This window comes from Numenius arquata, chromosome 25 (genome assembly GCF_964106895.1).
Source record: "Numenius arquata chromosome 25, bNumArq3.hap1.1, whole genome shotgun sequence".
NCBI classification, from domain to species: Eukaryota; Metazoa; Chordata; class Aves; order Charadriiformes; family Scolopacidae; genus Numenius; species Numenius arquata.
The window spans coordinates 5,579,034-5,597,887 of record NC_133600.1 but is presented as its reverse complement, the minus strand read 5'-3'; the positions used below and the strand labels follow the sequence as shown (position 1 = coordinate 5,597,887).

The following is an 18,854-nucleotide window of genomic DNA, read 5'->3' as shown; positions in this document are numbered from 1 at the left end:
GGCGGGCAGAGCCGCGCGGCCGAGGCCACCCAGGCGGCCGTGGGGGGGGCTGGATGGGACCCCCACCTCGGCCCCGGGGACGGGAGAGCGCGGGGAGCCCCGGCCACGGGTACCCCAGGGTGCGGGGGACTGGGGAAGCAGGAGGAGGGATGCCCGGGGGGGTTGTGGAGGGGAACGGGGTGAAGGTGCCTCTGAGGGGTTGAATTTTTAAGGCCATGAAGGACCCTCTGTCCTTGTCATCCGCGCAGGGACACGTCGGGCAGCGCTGCCTGCGGTTCCTCCGTGTTTGGGCGACCTCTGCAACCCCCCTGGAGATGGCAGGTGCCCCCACATCGGTGTGTGCCTCCCGGTGCCCGTGGGGTGGCCGGTGGCCCAGGGGCAGCGGCAGCACATCCCAGCGCCCGTCCCTTCTCCGGCATCTCGCCACGCAGCGACCCTGGGGACCAGAGGGGGCCTGGGGGGTGTCTGGACTGAGACCCTCTGCCCCCAGCATCCCCCCAGTCTCATCCTGTGCCCATTTCCCCCCCCGGCCCATGGGTTTGTGCCCGGTCAGGAGCGCAGCAGGGGATGGAGGGAGGGAGTTTGACATCCCTCCTTGGAGCCGCTGCCCCCCCCATCCTCCCCACGGCCAAACCCCAGCTGGGGGACGAAGGAGAACACGGCAAAGCCTGGGATTTGGGGAGGAATGACCTGGAGGAGCAGGTACCGCCTGCGACAACCGCCTGCCCGGGAGCTGCAGCTTCTAAGAAACAGAAAATGAGGGAGAGTTTCATGAAAAATAAAAAAAAAAAAAAGTTCCCCGATTACATCTGGTGAAGTGACAAATCTGCCAGGCAGGTGATTATTCTGTGTACGGACGTGCTGAACACAGATGCCGATAGGATTAAAGGGGAAGGGGAAGGGGGGGAGCTCACCCTGTTAAACCAACACCTGATAAAAGAATAAACCAGCCGGAGGAATAAATTGCCTGCGCTGCCAAGGTCGTGCGCTGCCGGTCTCGCTGCCACCGCCCGGGGAGGGGACGGTGTCCGGGCTCCTCGGTGACTTGGGGCAGGGGAGGTGGGGGGGTACCAGGGCACCCGTCGGCGCTGCCGCAGCCCCCGCTCCCCGGTGCGCCCGTACCCGGCATGCCCTCGGCTGCCTGGTTGCTTTCCAGGCACGTCCCGGGCATCCCCTTGGGATGGCGCAGAAAATTAACAGCAGTTCAGATCTGAGGAACTTTATGACACGTGTATGATAGGACTGAACCAGGGCGTAATTGAATGACGGATGAGCTTCCAAGAGCCACATTTCCAGGGAGTAATGAAAAATAGAAGTGCTATTGACTAAAGGAGCTTTCGGCGGCCGGGCGGCGCGGCGCGGGATGAGCCGGCTGCCGGCAGGGGGAATGCATCAATACGGCAAGTAATAGCTCAGTTATTATAACTCTGGAAATGTCATTCAGGCCTAACCAGAGAACACTAGCTATTAACTAGCCTTAAACAGAAAGCACCGGGCGGGGAGGCCGAGCTGGGAGCTCCCGATAATTATTTTGCTTCTTTTCACGGCTCCGTCGCTTTTTCCGTTGCGGGGGGCCGGCCCGAGCGCGCCTCCCTGCTGCCGGCAGCCCCCGGGGGTCTCTGCGCCAGCCCGCCCCCGCTGCCCTGCCCGCACCGAGCCGGGCTGGGCTCCCCGGGGCTGCGTCAGGGCGGGGACCCCATTGCACCCCCCAGGGTTTGCCCCTGCCTGTCCCTCGCGGGGCTGTGGGCAGCGGGACGCTGGTGATGCTCTCAACGCCTGCAGCCACGAGCTGGGGCTGAAGCCCTCGTGCACGCATCCCTCCCTGCATGTGCATCCCTCCCCATGTCCCTCCCCACATCCCTCCCCGTGTCTGCATCCCTCCCTGCATCCCACCCCGCATCTCACCCCGCATCCCTTCCTGCATCCCTTCCCACATCCCTCCCCGTGTCTGCATCCCTTCCCACATCCCTCCCCGTGTCTGCATCCCTCCCCGCATCCCTCCCCGCATTCCTCCCTGCATCCCACCCCGCATTCCTCCCTGCATCCCTTCCCACATCCCTCCCTGCATCCCACCCCACATCCCTCCCTGCATCCCACCCCGCATCCCACCCCGCATCCCTCCCTGCATCCCACCCCGCATCCCTCCCTGCATCTCACCCCGCATCCCTCCCCACACGTGCCTCTCTCGCCGCATCCGTCCCTGCATCCCTTCCCACATCCCTTCCCACGTGTGCATCCCTCCCTACATCCCTCCCTTCATCCCTCCCCGCATCCCAGCAGAGCCTCTGCCGCGAGGCAGATCAGCGGCAGAGATGTGATCTGGGCTCGCAGCTTGGCCGTCTCCGGGCCCCGTGGACCCCCGAGGTGTAATGAAAGCCTGTGGGAGAGTATCGAGTGAACCTAAATGGATTTTCTCCATTAACGCAGACCCATCATCCAGTTATCAGCTCCTCGGCGTGGAGGGCTCTGGGGCTGCGGTCGCAGCGGCTGGCACTTAAAGTGCTCTCCGCCGGCGCGGCCGACATGTGCTGCCGCAGCACAGCACCCCCCCGCCGGCACCCCCAAAGCGGCCTCCATCCCCCCCCCCGCTGGCTCCGATAGCACCTTCCCCCCGGCCTCTGAACTGGCACCTTCCTTCTTGCCTGTGGGGCCATCTGGCTTCGGGGTGCCCTTTTTGGGGGACAATGTGCCTGTGGGAAGGATGGTGGGATGCAGGGGGGGTCCAAAACTCAGCCTTACCCTCAGTGTCCCCCAGCCCACCGTGGGGGGGTCCCGTGGTGGGGAGGGGGCACGGTGAGGGAGAGGAGGGAGGGAAGGGCTCTCATTCCTGCACACAGCCGCTACCTGCTTTGCAAGTCGGAGTTCATCATTAGCCAGGAAATAATTAATTGTTGGGCAGACAAAAGGCATCGCTCGGCCCCCCCGGGGACCCCGTCAAAGGGAGCTGTCAGGGGCTGGCGTGATAAATTACGGCTCCGCCGGCTCCGCAGCCCGTCACCGTCAGGGCTGGGGGGAAACGTCCCGCCTTGTCCTTTTGAGTGGGGGTCACCGCGGGTCCGGCTCCCGCCTGGCGTCCCCCGGGGACACTGGGGTGGCACTGGGCGAGGGGCTGGGGGGGGTAAACGGGCAGGTCCCTGCCCTCTGCCACCCTTCTGCCCGCTGCGTCCGTCCTTCCGAGCCGTGTCCCTCTGCCCTCCCCCGGGGATGTCCCGCTGGGTGCCGGCGGCGCGTCGGGCGGCCAATTTCCACCTCGTCGGCGTTTTCGCGGTGATTGCGGGGCCAGCGCCGGCCCCGGCTCCTGCCGATCAAATTGCCGCGCTCAGACACCGCTCCCGCCGCCTGCGTGAAATTCCCTGTGAATTAAAGCGTTGCAAGGTTAAAGAGTCACCTCTGAGCCCCCCCCGACCCCCCGGCCCCCACCACCGCCTGGGACCGAGACACCGCCGGAAAATAAAGTGGCCGACGACTGAAATAATGCAATAATACGTGTTTGTCCGTGTTTGTGTGCCTTGAAGTGGGGTGGGGAGGGCTCTCCTGGTTCGCTGCTGGTGCTGCTGGACCCGCTCCCGGCGGGATGGTCCAGCCTTTGGATGGGGAAACTGAGGCACAAAGGCAGTGGCTGCTGCAGCAGCAGCAGTGACAGGTCTGTGCCAAGTCCTGGCCGTGGCTCCAGGGTGTCACCAACAGCTCTGGAGAATACCAGGGCAGCGGCCGGTTCAGCTCAGAGACCCTGAGGTGACACCGATCTCCCCGGGTGCCCTTTGCAGCTGGGGGGCTCGGGGTGCTGCTTCCACCCCTCCCACCACCGCACCGGGCTGGGGTGTGCGCCCCACGCTCAAGGGGTCCACAGGTTTGGGTGATGGTGGCCCTTGGGGACAGGCGAGATGGTGGCTGTCACACGACGGGGACCGACGGGCCGCTCTGAGCATCTCCCTCCAGCGGGGAGGGTGGGGACCCCGAGGAAGGACTGTCCCTCGCCCCTGCGACGGCGCTGCGATGGCAGGGAGGTGACATTGGATGGGACAAGAGGCCGGCACGGTGTGGCTGCCCATGCCGTGTGGCCGCGGTGCTGGAGACTCTGCCTTAACGAGTGTCGGGGCTCGGCAGCGCTAACGAGGTCAGCCCTGGGGGGGCTGTTTACCCCGTCCCCCTGCGGGAGACCCCCGAATGGGCGCCTTGATCTGGCGGTCCCGGCGGGCTGCGGCGCAGAGCCGGCGCGGGCGGTGGGGGGCCCGGCTGTCGCCAGCAGATAACCCCCAGCGGCTCCCGTCCCGCGCCCGTTATCAGCGCCCGCCCGCCTCGCCAGACCTGTTAATTAGGGCACTCAGCGTGAGCAGCCGGAGCACGTATGAGCACGCGTGGCCTCGTGCACGGGCTGGCACGTGTCTGGCGTCCGGCTGCGAGCGACGTGCCGGGCGTGATGGCTGCGGGAGCTGCAGCACGTCTGGGGGGGACGTGAGCGGGGCGGGGGCTGCACGGGAGCATCCATGTCAGGGTGGGGGTCTGCGGGACACGGGGGTGCACGGGTGACATGTGCTGGGATGGGTGTGCGTGGACACAGGTGTGTTCGGCAGGGTGTACCTGGGTACACGCGTGTCGGGCAGGGTGTGCACGGACACACACACATGCCGGACCGTGGCAGGCTGTGATGGGGAGGGCACGGGCGGCCTCTCCTCCCCTTGCCCCCCCGCCGGAGCCCGCTGCCCCTCTCACCTTTGCTGTCAGCCGCCACCGTAAACACCTTCTGCCGCGGCTCTGCCCTCTCCGCAGCCATCTGGCCGCATGTTGGCAAAGCTCCGCTCGTCCCCCCCTCGCCCTCTCCCTGCTCCCTCCAGGACCCTCATCCCCTCTGCCTGCTCCCTGCTGGCACTGGGGGGGCTCTGGGCCCCCAGCGAGCTCCTTGCCCCGGCACTGCCATGTCTGTCCTGCCGTGCCCATCCCTCTGTGTCTATCCCGCCATGTCCATCTCACCATGCCCATCCCAGTGTGACCATGCCACCATGCCCATCCCGCCATGGCCATCCCCATCCCACCATCCCCATCCCACCATGTCCATCCCGCCGTATACATCCCACCGTGCCCATCCCACTGTGTCCATTCCACTGTGCCCATCCTGCCATGCCCATCCCCATCCCACCATGTCCATCCCACCATGTCCATCCCACCGTGACCATCCCACCATCCCCATCCCGCCATCTTCATCCCACCGTGTCCATCCTACCGTGTCCATCCCACCATCCCTATCCCGCCGGCCTCATCCCGCGGCCCCCACCCCTCCGTGCCCCCGTGGCTCTCCGGGAGCAGCGTGGCGAGCCGTGGCCGCAGGACTTGCCGGCTCTAACACAATTACCGTTACACTTTCCAGCCGCCGTCTCTCTCTCCCTCTCTCTCTCCCCGACAATGAATTTCTGATCTGATTAAATTTGCGTGGAGCCCGGCTGCCCGCACGGCTGTCTGCCGCCATCCCCGGAGCCAGGCAGGCACGGGTGCTCCCCGGGGAGGGTGAGGGGCAGCCACGGCTGGTGCCCCCCTCTTCCCCCCCCCCCCACCCCCTGGTGCCATCCCACCGGAGAGGAGCGGAGCGGGCACCGCTTCACCTCTGCGCCGAGGGCTGGCAGTGAGAGATGCCGTTGCATTTGGGATTCAAGAGGCGAGCGGCTCCCTGGGCCTCGTTAGCCGGAGTCGCTGCTGCGGCGGTGCCCGGTGGTGCCACCGGCTGAGCCGTGCCGGGGCACGGGGGCAATGGGCAGCCCCGCTCGTGGCCACCGGGCACGCGTGGCGCTGCCACAGGCATGTGGGAAGGGGCCGAGCATGAGTGGGATGCCAAGCGGAGGGGATGGGGACGGTGCTGGGCCGCGGATCCGGCAGGGTCTGGGGGTCCCGTGGGCGAGTGGCCGGCACAAGGGTGGCACGGAGGGGTGTCAGGGCAGGGAGGTCAGGGTGGGGGTCCCAGGGTGGCCAAGCGAGGGGCACTGGGGCCGTTAACCCACATCTCGCCCCTCAGGATCTCCGTGTCTCACCAGTCCCCAGCCCACGGACTCGTGGCCAGCACCGCTCGGTGGCCGCAGGGTCCGGGCTGGGCTGCGGGAGGGGGAGCTGGAGCGGGGACCTCTGGGGCGCCCGGCTTTATTACTGAGTTTAACCTACAGTCTTCCTTACATGCCACAGTGCCCGTAACTAGTGCAGAGGCTGCTTTTATGTGCAAATGAGCCTTTTTTTTTTTTAATCTTTGACAGAGAATGTGCCGTGTTTACATAACAGAGGGCCCCGGTACTCTGGAGAGGGCCACTGACAGCGCTGGCAGGAGATGTTAAGAAAGATCTAACATTTCTGATCTCTGTTTAGCCAGAGGCGCTGCGAGGCAGGCGGGAGCAGCAGGGGAGGGTGGCTCTGGGGTGCCGGGGGGGAGAACGGCCCCGGCTGCCGCTGCCCCGGGGTCTGGGGAGGGCGCAGGGGCCGGGCTGGGGTGGGGGACAGGGAGGGGACGGGGACTTGGGGTCCGTCACTTGTGGCGTGGGATGGACCCGTGGATGGACCGGCTTGGGCAGGCTGCGGGGATGCGGTGGCACCGGAGGGTTGGGGACCTGGGGGTGCTGGGGTAGAGGCTGCAGAGCCCTCCGGGGGGTCCCCAGCCCCACGGCCGTGGGGCGGAGGCTGCCTTTCCCTTGCGCTGATGGTGCTCCCTGAGGTTCAGGAGCATCTGGGAACCATGGGCCGACCAAAAGCTGGTGGCAAAGCCGGAAGCTGGTGACAAAGCGCTGCCTGCAGTGACAGTCCCTGGGGAAAAAGGGCTCCCAGTTTGGTTGTCTCCGTCCCCTCCAGGGCTCCTGGGCCAGGGGTCCCGCTCCCCTTCGGCAGCACCTGGGGGGGACGGGTCTGGTTGGGATAAACCGTCCCCACGTCCCTCCCCGAGCCATTGCCACGCTCACCGGGCACCCGCAGAGGGAAAAGCTCCTCTTGCTGGATTAAGTGGAAAAATGACCAATATCCTAAGGCCCACCAGGTTAAAATGCACTAATTCAGGATAGTCCGTTAGTGGCAGTATTGATTAGTCTCAGTGCTGGGCTAACGAGCATCCAGGTTAATGAAGGGCCAGCGCTGTGAATTGCAGCGGCCGGTACAGTTCCAGGGAGCTTCGGTTGGGGGGGGATGACAGTAGAGCACCCCAAAAAGGGGCTGCCCGATGAGGACCTGGCTAGGGGGCGGGTTTGTCCCCCCCGGCACATGGAAAATAGAGTATTCCTGAAGGATCCATCCCCCCGGCTCCATCCTGCTGGACTTTGTCACCGTGGAGCAGCAGCTCCCGCCTCATCAGTGCTCGGGGTGAAAGCTCTGCCTCGTCCGGTCCAACCTGGTCCCAAACGTGGGCGCTGCTCAAAGCTCCGGCTTCCCCCGTGTCCGGGCGGGCGGGTGGGAAGGGATCCCCAAGGCAGAAGGCAAAGTCTGTGGCAGGTTCCCATTGGAGTTGCAGCCGGAGCCCGGCACGGGGCCGGGGAGCGGAGCAGCCCTGGCTCTGTCCTGAAAAGCTGCTCATTTTTTGAACTTCTTTTCTTTTTTTTCTTTTTCTCTTTATTTTTTTTTCTCTCCTTGAAAATACTTGAAAGCCCAAGCTTTTTCCCCCTCCACTTTTCCTACCAGCTCTCCCTTCCTCTGCCCCCCCGGCCCCGTTATGCCGTGATTCCCGTGCAGTGCAGGAGCGATGCTCAAATTTGGCTTTTCCCACTGGCTTTTTCATTTCTTTGTGTAACTTTGCAAAAAAAGCAGGGGACGGGGGGGGGGGGGGGGGAGAGAAAAAGCTCGGGCTTTCAAGTATCAAGCGCGGATTTGCTTTGGGGTGCCTGTGAGTACCTTTGGGGGGGCCTTACAGTGGGGTACCACCCCTGCCGTGGGGTACCAGCCCCACCATGGGGTACCATCCCCGCCGTGGGGTACCAGCCCCAGCCCAGTGCTGGCGAGCGGCGATGTGGACACGAAAGCCCATGAGAAGAATTGTTCCATCCAGGTCACTGTCACTCGCCCGGTGTGCCTGCAGCCGGCCGGGGTGGTTCTGCCCCCAAATTAATCTGACGAGGGCACTTCTTGTAAGAGAATTGTCACCTGGAGGGTGGCCGAGAGGGGACAGTGGCCGAGTGCTCCCTTGCCGCGGTGCCTGGCACCGGGGAGGCTTTGCCACGGCAGGAGCCAACCTGGGGCCGCTTCGGCTGCGTTTTTGGCACAGATTTGGTGGGAAACCTCCCCGACGTGCCGTGTGTCCAGGGAGCGGCTGCGAGACGCGGTGCCGGCGCTTCGCCGCCGCTCTGGCAGGCTGGCGCTTGCATTTAAACAAATTTTGTTTTCTTCTCTGTTATAAAGCCTCCCCTCAGCCCCGGGGAGTGGGGATTGCTGCTTTTTCTAGATCTGCAAACAGGCTGAAATAATAGCTCCGGGTGTACCCATTTATCTCCGTGTCTATCTCGTCGTGCATCCCAGCTCATCCCACTCTGTCACCCGGTCCTCTAATATCCCCGCATCTCCCTAAAGCGAAAGATGACAATAAAGTGTAAATGGGGAGTGTTGGCTCTGGAGCATAATGATGGCAATTTAGATGCCAGCCGTAATTTCCCCGCCGTTGCCCCAGGTAACAGGAGCCGTTGTCTCCTGTGGGAGCGCGGCCGGGACGAGGTTACCCCCGCTCTCCCGCGGCCGTGGGGATTTTTGTCATTTATATTTAAAGGAGGGAAAGGGAAATATCCCTAAATGAAGGGCTGAGCCTCGGGAGGGCCGGGCGGTGGGGATGCGGCTCCCTGGTCCCAGCTGGGCCAGCACCGGTCCCTGGCCAACGGCATCGCTGGTGGAAAGCGCTGGCCGGCCGGGGAGTGTGGGTTCTGCATAGGAATTTGCATACATTACCCACAATGCCCTGCCCTCCCCAATCCGCCAGGGAGGCTGCGTGCTCCGGCTGGTCCTGCCGCCGCGTGCCGTGGCTCGCCGTGACCGCCCGGGGCCGGTGGCCTTTGCCGCACCCACAGAAGGGTGGGAATAAAGCAATTTTTAGGAGGAGGGAGCTTGGCCCCCGCCCTGTGCCGCGGGCACGGTGCCCACCGGGGAACCGCCTGTGCCACGGAACCCCCGCTCGGTGACACCGCTGCAAACCGGCACCCGGCCAGAACTGCCAGGTTTTGGCTGGGAAAATGACGAATCCGTTAAGGATTTGCTGATGCCGGAGCGCGCTGTCCCCCGGGGGCTGCGGCTGGGGGTGACTCAGGGAGGGTGATGCCGAAGCCACGCCGGGGCACGCGGGGCCGGCCCCGGTGACTCAGGAGGGAGAGGCTGGCGAGGGCACGTCGGAGCAGGCAGGGTCGAGCCGCCCGGTGCCAGCGCTGCCGGGGGCGGGGGGGTGCCAAGAGGGGGCTGCAGGGGGGGCCCTGGGTGCTCACACCGTGCTGTGCCGTTTGCCGGTCCCACCGCTGGCACGGTTCGGTCTCTCCGGTTCAGGCCATGGGGACAGGTGGTGCTGCCCATCCCTGTCCCTGTCCCCATCCCTGTCTCCCCATCCCTGTCCCTGTCCCCATCCCTGTCCCTGTCTCCCAATCCCTGTCCCTGTCCCCATCCTTGTCTCCATCCACGTCCCTGTTTCCCCATCCCTGTCCCTGTCCCCAGCCTGACCCCATCTCCCCATCCCTGTCCTTGTCCCCATCCCTGTCTCCCCATCCCCATCTCTGTCCTCATCCCCATCCCTGTCCCTGTCTCCCCATCCCTGTCCCTATCCCCATCCCTGTCCCTGTCCTTGTCTCCCCATCCCCGTTCCCCCATCCCCGTCCCTGTCTCCCCATCCCTGTCCCTGTCCTTGTCTCCCCATCCCTGTCCCCATCCCCGTCCCCATCCCTGTCTCCCCATCCCCATCTCTGTCCCCCCATCCCCATCCCTGTCTCCTCATCCCCATCCCTGTCCCCCCATCCCCGTCCCCCCATCCCCGTCCCCATCTCTGTCCCCCCATCCCCATCCCTGTCTCCCCATCCCTGTCCCTGCCGCGGCCGCCGGCCATGGCTGCACCGGGGCTGTCAAACGGCATTAAGCCCAAAGTAACCTCCCGTCCGTGGGAGCCGTCACCGTCATTCCAGATAACTGTAATCGAGCTGCTGAATATGTAGCCGGGCTCGGAGTTTTGTAGTTGAGATAAATATTGATATTAAAGCTGTCAGGACTGGCGAAGTGACGCTGACACCCGCTCTGCCGCTATCTCCCTGCCTGACCCGTCGGGCTCCCGCCGGCCACGGCTCCCACCGGTGTCACCGGGGGGCTCACCCCGACCCACCGCTACCCAAAGAGAGGGGACTGTTCCCCGCAGCACCATCCGGGCTGGGGGCTCAGCGCTGAAACAAAGGGACCACCCCGGGCTCCCAGCCTCCAGGGATGGCACCCGCCGTCCCCAACCGAAATGGTCCCCACGTGCCTCTCTCCACACCTACCCCGACCCTGGGGGCTCGGGGACCCCCCCCGCACACCCCACAGCAGCGATCAGGAGGACCAACAACCCCCGTCCTGCCCCTGTTTTGGCCATCACTGGCATTTCCAGGTGACATGGTTACAGCCAGACCCGCTGTGCTCCCGGCTGGAAAGTTCCTGGGAAGAGCTCCTGGGTTTTATGCTCAGGGAAAGAAAGGGTCCCTGGGTGGGGGGCAGTGGGCGACAGGGGCTTCAACCCCTGGGGTGGTACCCGCTGCCCTGGCTGGCCCCGCAGAGTCGCAGCCGGTGGGCACGGGGTTCAAACATCTGGGAAATTCCAAAGCAAATATGATTCCACCGCCACCGTCCCCGCCTTTCGGTTTGTTCCTGCCGGATTTCGCCTGACGGTGCCTTTCCCGCTCTGGCGGGCCCCGGCTGCTCGTCCGTCGGGGTGGGGACGAGCGGCGAGAGCTGAGTGTCCCCGTCCCTGGGGAAAAGGGAAGGAAAGGAGAAAAATGTAACAGGCATCCCTAAAGCACCCACTGCCACCGCCCGGCCGGGGCTGGGGGACCCCTCGTGCCCGTCCCCCCATGCCGGTGCCCGTCCCTCCTCCCGCCCCCCCCGCCCTCCCGCCCGCTCCTTCTTTATTTTTTTAATTAGCTGATTCGCTATCTGGCACCAAAGTGCGTTTCCAACCACCGCACTCAGGAAACCTCATTAACACAGATCAAAAGGAGCTTTTAATGATTTATAAAGGTGCAGCAGTTTGGAGAAATTAAATAATTTAGGTGGTGTGTGTACGGCGGGTCCCCCAGGACCACATTACAGGCGCTCCGTGAGCCGCAGCCCGAGACGCGCTTCCCCGCTCTGCCCGGCCGCCGCCGCGCTGGGGACGCTGCCGGAGCCCCCCCGGGACCGGGGCTCCTCACCGCCTCCGTTCCGCGGGGCTGAGGGAGACGGGGCCGGGGATGGGGCAGCTCCTGCCGTCACTCCGAGCATCCTCTCGTTCCCGAGCATCCTCTCGTTCCCGCGAGCAGCGGGGCCTGGCCGGGTGGGGATGCCGGGATCCCCCGGCACATCCCGGCGGAGGTTTGGGGGGCAGCGGGTGCTGGTGCCACAGCGGCCGCGCTCGCTCTCCGGCCATGCCAAATATTTTACCAACACGGTTAAAATAAACCCTGGCACTTGGGGCGGTGGGAGAGGGTGGGGGGGGTGGCCGACCCTGCTGGAGCGAGGCCGGATGGACCCAGGCGTCCGGGCGCATCCGGCTCCATCCCCTCCCGGACCCCGCAAATGGCTTTTGCCTCATTTGCCCGAGCGCCACGACCGCTCTGGAGCAGGGGGGGAACGGTTCTGTCTCTGGGACACTGTGACCCACACGTGGCCCAAACCCCCCCCGACGGCCCCGAGGAGATGGGAAACAGACGGGAAAACCGGCTTAAACCGTCCCAGCGTGAAGTCCATCGCCGGCTATGGACACGCCAGGAACCGGCTGAGCAACGGGATTAATGGAGAAAAGAGCCCAAACGCTGCCCAAAGGAGCCGGGCGGACGCCTCCTCCCGCGGGGGCCATTCCCTGCCGACCCCCCCGTCCCCCCCAGCGCCGAGGAGCCGCTTTATGCCTGTTTCCCGAGGGGGGGGGACCAGGAGGGAGCTGGCGGCGGGCTGGCGGTGGCCGCTGCGCCGCTGAATTTTCATCAGGTTGTGTTTAAAAGGCAGCGAGAGGGCGGCGGGCGAGGGTGGGGGCTGGTTTCGGGCAGGGGGGCAGTGGGGGGGGGTTGCTGCTGTGTTTTATTTTGCTCTGTAATAGGCTTATTACTCCTGATCACGCTGTGACTATTTGAATGAAGGAGATTTCGGGAGATGAAAGCGTAAGGGAGATTTTAAGTATCTCAGCGCCTGGCCCTGCAAGGACGGGTGTCCTTGGAGCCGGGGGACCCCCGGGACCCCCCCACCGGCACCACTCTGCGCTCCCCCCCCACCCCCCAGCCCCGCTGCCCCCGCCACCCCGAGCCCCTTCCAGCCCCTCGCTCCTCCGATGGTTACAAACCTCCTAATTTCCAGCCTCAATTTATTCATGGCCAGTTCATACCCATTTGTTTATGTGCCAACACTGTTCTTCAGCTTAAATAGCTCTTTTCCATCCATAATATCTCCCCCCCCCCCGTATTTCAGTGAGCGCAATCATATCTCTTTTCAAGCTGTTCAGGAAAGAAAAATCTGAATTATTTAACCCTTGGGACACTGGCTGCTCTTGCAGGGTGTAGCGAGACCGAGAGACAAATGCGCTTTATTCCCGCGCTGGGTCACTGCCCGTCTTTGGGAGTTTCGGGGGGATCCTGCTGCTCCCCCCCCCAGAGGGGAAAATGAGGCACCGGCCACCGTGGGGGGGACCGGGATGAGGGTCGGGGGCTTGTGACACCCAGACCCCGGGGCTGGGGGAGCCGGGGGGGGTTTGGGGACGGGCAGGGTTTGCTCTCTTGGGGGGCTCTGCCCCGTGGGGCCGGGGGTCTTGGGGCGAGGATGCTTCCAGCACGAGGGTTTGCAGGACGGGCTCTCGGGAGGGGTTTTCCCCTCCACGGTGAATATCTGGGAGGTGAAAATTTTGGAAGCCAACGGGCTCCCGGCACAGAGATGCCACCCTGCCCGGCGTGGCAGAGGGGCACGGGCAGCGTTGGGGTGCCACCGGGGCACGGGAGGAGGGGAGGGCGACGGAGCTGCTTCCTGAGCTCTGATATTTTATCCCAGGCAATTTCACTCCAATGGATTCCCGCGCCGGTCGTGCGAAGGGGCAGGCACGTGACGGCACCAGGAAAATTATCAATTAAAGGCAAATCAAGACGGAGCCGGGGGAGAACGGGGTGGGTGCCAGCAGCACCGGGCTCGGCGGGTGGCGGGTCCTGGTGCCGGGACCCCCAAGTGGTGGGGGGTGGGAGCGCGGCACAGCCACCCCCTGGGGCTCTGCGGTGCTGCCGTGGGGCAGGAGCCGTGGCCGTGCCAGGGAGGGTGCGCTGGTGAGCCCATGGGGTGTCCCAGGGGGGTTCCTCCATGCCGGACCCCCCACACGTGGGGGGCAGCGGAGGGGCCGGGAGCCCACCGAGCAGCCCTCCTGCCCCCTGCCCTGCCGGCGGAGCAGGCCCGGCTGTCAGGCAGTGCTAACAGTAACGAATGCCCCTAATGAAGCACCCAATTAGCCAGGATCCCAGCCTTAATGGTAGCTGACAGAGCTGAAAGCTGCGAGTAGTCAATTGTCAAGTGTAACATCCCGCCGGGGTGAGGCGGGAGCCCGCGCCATCCGTCTCTGTCAGCGAAAAACAAAGCTCCCGCGTTAACCCCTTTGGCGGTGGGTGAGCGCCGTGCCCGCCGGCGGGGGTCCGGTGGCCACGGTGGGCTGTGGCATCGGCCCCGGTGATGGCATCGGCCCCGTCTCATGGCACCAGCCCTGGCCCAGGACATCATTCCCAGTGATGTCATCATCCCTGTCCCATGGCGTCAGCCCCGTGATGACATCAGCCCCGTGATGGCATCGGCCCCATCCCATGGCATCAGCCCCGTGATGGCATCATCCCTGTCCCATGGCATCATCCCTGTGATGGCATCGTCCTCATGCCATGGCATTGGCCCCAGTGATGGCATCAGCCCCATCTCATGGCATCGTCCTGGTCCAGGACATTGGTCCCAGTGATGGCATCAGCCCCCATCCCATGGCATCAGCCATGGATGGAGCCTGCCCTGGCACTGTGGCGGGGGGACACGGGGTCTCTGCTGCCGAGAGGGGCTGGGACTGTGCGTTTCCCAGAATAACCTGAATTTGCTCAAAGCTGAGCTTTCCATTTGGCTTGAAAATGTGAATTGGCACTCGTCGGTGTGCCAAAGGGGGGGTCTCTCCTCTCCCTCCCTGCCATTCCCAGTGGACCAAAGAGCCGGGGTTTTGCCCTGAGCTGGTGTCCCCATGACTCGAGGGCTCGATGGAGATGGGGACAGGGCTCCTTGTCCCGCTCCCCCTGGGCATGGCACCCGTGGGGAGTGGAAACCACGCGTGTGTCTGGTGGCCCCCGGCCGTGGTTTGGCAAAGCTGTGGCTCCTTGCAAGCTCGCCGTGGCTCGCCGGGAGCGCGCTGGACCCGGGGAGATGGAGAGGGGCCACTGGCACCCGGCTCGGCCCCGTCCCTGCCCCGCCAAAAGGCACATTTTATTTTATTTTTTTTTCCTATTTTGAAGCAGACGAATTAGCGATGTGCCTCGTTTAGACAGTTCAAATCCCACTCATTTTAATTAGCGTGGCCTGGCAGCCCTGCTGCGGGTATTACACGGGGCGACAGCGCGCTTTCCAGGTGGCGGGTTTTTAAAATGCTGTTGACATTTTGCGAACTGAATGACTTAAACGATAACAAATTAACAGACGGCTCCGTGCGTGCGCGCGGGGCTGGCGCGGCGTGAGCCTCCGCCACGCGCCTCTGTGAGCAAATTCGGTTATCTGAGCGTGTCCCGGCACCGGCGCCGCTCCCCGTGCTGCCGGTGACACTCCTTGGGGACAGCTTTTGGGGGGGGGGGTTTGTGCTGGATCCATCCCTGCTGTCCCGGTGCTGGGTCCCGGTGGCATCGCAGAGCCATCCCGGTGGCACCGCAGAGCCACAGGTGGCTGCGAGCGGTCACCGCCGGAGGGACGGGGCTCGGTGTGAGCACCCCGTTATGTGGGCACGTCCCGGTAACCCCCAGATCTGGGCTGTCGGTGTGGGTGTCACCCCATCGGTGCTGGGGGGACCTAAAGCCAAAGGCAGCCGGGAGGAGGTGGTGGCAGCTCCGGTCCCACGCTGAGCCGGGGGCCGTAGTGGCTCCGGTGGCCGGGATGGGACAGGACAAGGACAGAGTGGCTCCATGGACCCCCGTCCCCGCGTCCACCTTACTGGGGGGGTTCCCAGTGCCACAGCACGGCCATGCTCCCACCGAGCGGCTGCTTTGGGTCCCCAGGTCACCCGTGTCACAGCGTTGGGCAGAGCTGCCGGGAGGGAATATCGGATCAGGCAGAAATGGAATATTTCTAGGAAGGGGGGTGAATCAGCAGGAGGGAAATGGAGGCATAAATAAAGATTCAGCGGCAAGGAAAAGCTGGGTCAGATCCGAGGCAAAGTCACCCGCTGCCTGGGGACACGTGGCTCCGGGGGTGGCAGCCCCGGTGCCCCCCTGGCACTCAGGGGGCTGCGGTGTGGGTGTCCCCAGTGGCAGATGGGGACATCCCCTACCCGTTCTGTCCCTGGAGACAGGGATGGGATGGGGTGGGATGGGGTGGGATGGGATGGGATGGGATGGGATGGGATGGGATGGGATGGGATGGGGGTCATAGATGGGGTCAGGGAAGGGAATGGGATGGAGACAGGGATGGGGACAGGGACAGGGGGGGACGGATGGGGACAGGGACGGGGACAGGACGCTGCCCCTGCAGTCCAGTGTGAGGGTGCCACCATCCCTTGGCCAGCCCTGCTGGGGGGTGGCCAGCCGGGGGTAGCTGCAAGCCCCTCCAAGGCTGGAGCCCCCCACTCCATATCCACACCCCCAAAACCTGTCCTTAGCTTTAATCCCGACTTTGTGCCTTGTGACCCCAAATGTGTGGGGCTGGGTGGGAAGGTGGGCCCACGGATGGTGGTGACAGGGACACCGAGGGGCATCAGGCAGGGGTGTCGGGGGGGCACGAGGGTTTCTCCCATGTTCGGTGGGGCTGAGGGGAACCCAGGGCTCACCACAGGCTGGGGTGCATCGTCCCGGGGGTCCCCGCGGCTCCTCAGTACCCACCGTCCCCCCCAGCACAGAGTGACCCCTCCCCATAGCCCCCGCCAGCGCCCGTCTCCGTCTGTGCCATTTATCACCGCTAATCAGCTTTAATTCAACAATTTGTCAGTCCCGAGAAGGCCCTTGGAGTTAGTTGATTTTTTTCTTTTTTTTTTTTTTCAAAAAATATAATTATTGTTATTATTCCCCTGATAAGCACAGGCCCTCCTGGTACAATCGCCTTTGCTTGGACTTTAATAACGATCATTAAAATAAATAATTTTTTTAAATAAAAGGCAGAGAGAAGGGGGTTGGGGTTTTTTTTTTTAATTTTTTGGTATTGTTTTTTATGCGTTTGAAAATTGTTTCCCAGTAAATCCTGGCCCTTTGTATTAATTTTACATTTTAAAATGTTACCTTGCCAGGGGCAGGGTTGGCACAACTGACTCGGGAAAGGAGAGAGAAGGAGAGAGAGAGAGAGAGAGAGAAAAACCCTTCTCCTTAATTAGCGTATTTCCCTGTGTGATCAGAGTGCTTATGAAGCAGGTAATGAGCTGGATGGGGGCTGGACGCCGCCGCTCGGCTGCTCCGGTAAGGCTGGGGGACCAGCCCCCCCCCCCCCCCCCCGCCTCCCGTGTTTGGTCCCCCCTTCCCATTTTTGGGGTGTTGGGGGCCTTTTGGGTCACCTTCTGCCGTTTGCTGCCCTCCCCGCCTGCCCTGGGGATGCAGGGATGCTTGGGGTGTCCTGTGTGATGAGTTTGAGCCAACCTCAGCCCTGCTCACAGCTGCTGGAGACTCAGGCGGGCTCGGGGGGTGTCGGGGAGCCCCAAGGCTGCTTTGGGGTGGCCAGGGGGGCTGTGGCCACCGTCCCCATCCCACTCAGGCCACCGCTGACCCCTCCGGCTGAGCCGCAGGGATGCCTGTGGAGCTGCTCCTTGGGGTCTGGGAGCGCTGGCCCTGGAGCCGTGAGACGTCCCCCATCCCTGGTCGTGCCGAGGTGGGGGCTCTCTGTTGGCGGAGGAGCCGCGCCGCAGGAACCTCCAATTAATTAGCAAAGAAAACGTACTCGACACGGCCTGGGGGGGGGAAGCCAAGATGCCAGGTTGGCTCCTGGGGGGGCCGGTGAGTGTGGCCAGCGAGCTTCGCCAGTAGCACCGGGGGTCTGCAGCGTCCCCCCCACGGGCATCAGTTTGAGGATGGGGGTTGTCGCAGGGGGGCGGCTGCCAGCGTGCGCCACGTCCTTCTCCAGCGCCGCTAATCCCTTAATCTCTCAGATAATCAGTGCCAGAAACGCAAATTACACCGGGATTGCGGCGCGCAGCTGCGGCGGTGCCAGCGCGGCCACGGCAGCGCCTGAATAAGGATTTTTTATTTTTTTTTTATGGGGGTGGGTGTGTGATTCGCTACCGAGCGGTGCCGGTTTATCGGGTGTAAAACAAAGAGGGTTAATCCTGTGGGAGGTTTTGGGGAGGGGGTGTCAGGGTCTGGGGGTGCCTGGGAGGGGGCGATGGGGTGGGACGGTGCAAGGCTGGGCTGGGTTTGGCCGTGGGTCGTGGTCAAACCGAGGGTTGGCCGTTCCCAGGGCCGGGAATATGGTGAGGTGGGGTCCCGCTGACGCCGACGTCTCCCGCAGGTTTCACCGCGGGGACTACACGGTGGAGGTGAGCATCAACGACTACCTGGACATCTACTGCCCCCACTACGAGGAGCCGCTGCCCGAGCGCATGGAGCGCTACATCCTCTACATGGTCAACTACGAGGGGCACGCGTCCTGCGACCACCGGCAGAAGGGCTTCAAGCGCTGGGAGTGCAACCGGCCCAACTCCCCCAACGGGCCCCTCAAGTTCTCGGAGAAGTTCCAGCTCTTCACCCCCTTCTCGCTGGGCTTCGAGTTCAGACCCGGCCACGAGTACTACTACATCTGTGAGTGGGGGACGCCAGCGGGGGAAAGGGGGGGGGGACACACACAACGGGGAGAGGGGGTGCCCGGGGGGTCTGGTGGGTGCATCCCGGGCATCTCCCCGCGGTGCAGACCGGACCCGGCCACGGAGCCGCAGCTCGGTTTGTGTTGGTGACCCAAATCTCTGCGAAGCCCCCAGACCCAGCCGTGTCCCTGTGCTCCAGGCGGAGCTCCCGCCCGGCACACGCTCGGTGCCAAAGGCCTTCGCCGGGGCTGAGTCGTGGCCACGGGCACGGGGTGGCCACCAGAGCGACCAGGACCTTCCGGGGACCACGGGATGATGGGGAGGTGGTCTCATCCCCTCGGGAGCCCCACCGGGCACCAGGAAAGGTGCTGCACCAGAGCAGAGGCACGGCCCTGCCAGCCCCGGGCAGTGCCCCTGTGTATTCCCATGTATTCCCATGTATTCCTGTGTATTCCCGTGTATTCCTGTGCTCTCCCATATATTCCCGTGTGCTCCCATGTATTCCCTCACGCCCCCATGTATTTCCATGCACTCTCGTGTATTTCCACGCACCTCCATGTATTCCCACCCTCTCCTGTGTATTCCTGTGTGTTCCCGTGTATTTCCATGCACTCCCATGTATTCCCACGCTCTCCTGTGTATTCCTGTGTGTTCCTATGTATTCCTGCGCTCTCCCATGTATTCCCATGTGCTCCCATGTATTCCTGCACATCCCCATGTATTCCCACGTGCTCCCATG

The 18,854-nt window shown here is 63.8% G+C and overlaps 1 protein-coding gene across 1 annotated transcript in view; it reads left to right on the top strand.

Moving 5' to 3' along the window:
- The window catches only part of EFNA2 (ephrin A2), a 42,202-nt gene extending 23,835 nt beyond the window's left edge, over positions 1-18,367 (top strand). Inside the window, exons 2-3 of the mRNA XM_074164038.1 lie at positions 17,824-18,113; positions 18,315-18,367. Coding sequence (XP_074020139.1) covers positions 17,824-18,113; positions 18,315-18,367 — 343 coding nt within the window. The remainder of the gene's footprint in view (positions 1-17,823; positions 18,114-18,314) is intronic.
- The last annotated feature ends 487 nt before the right edge of the window (positions 18,368-18,854 follow it).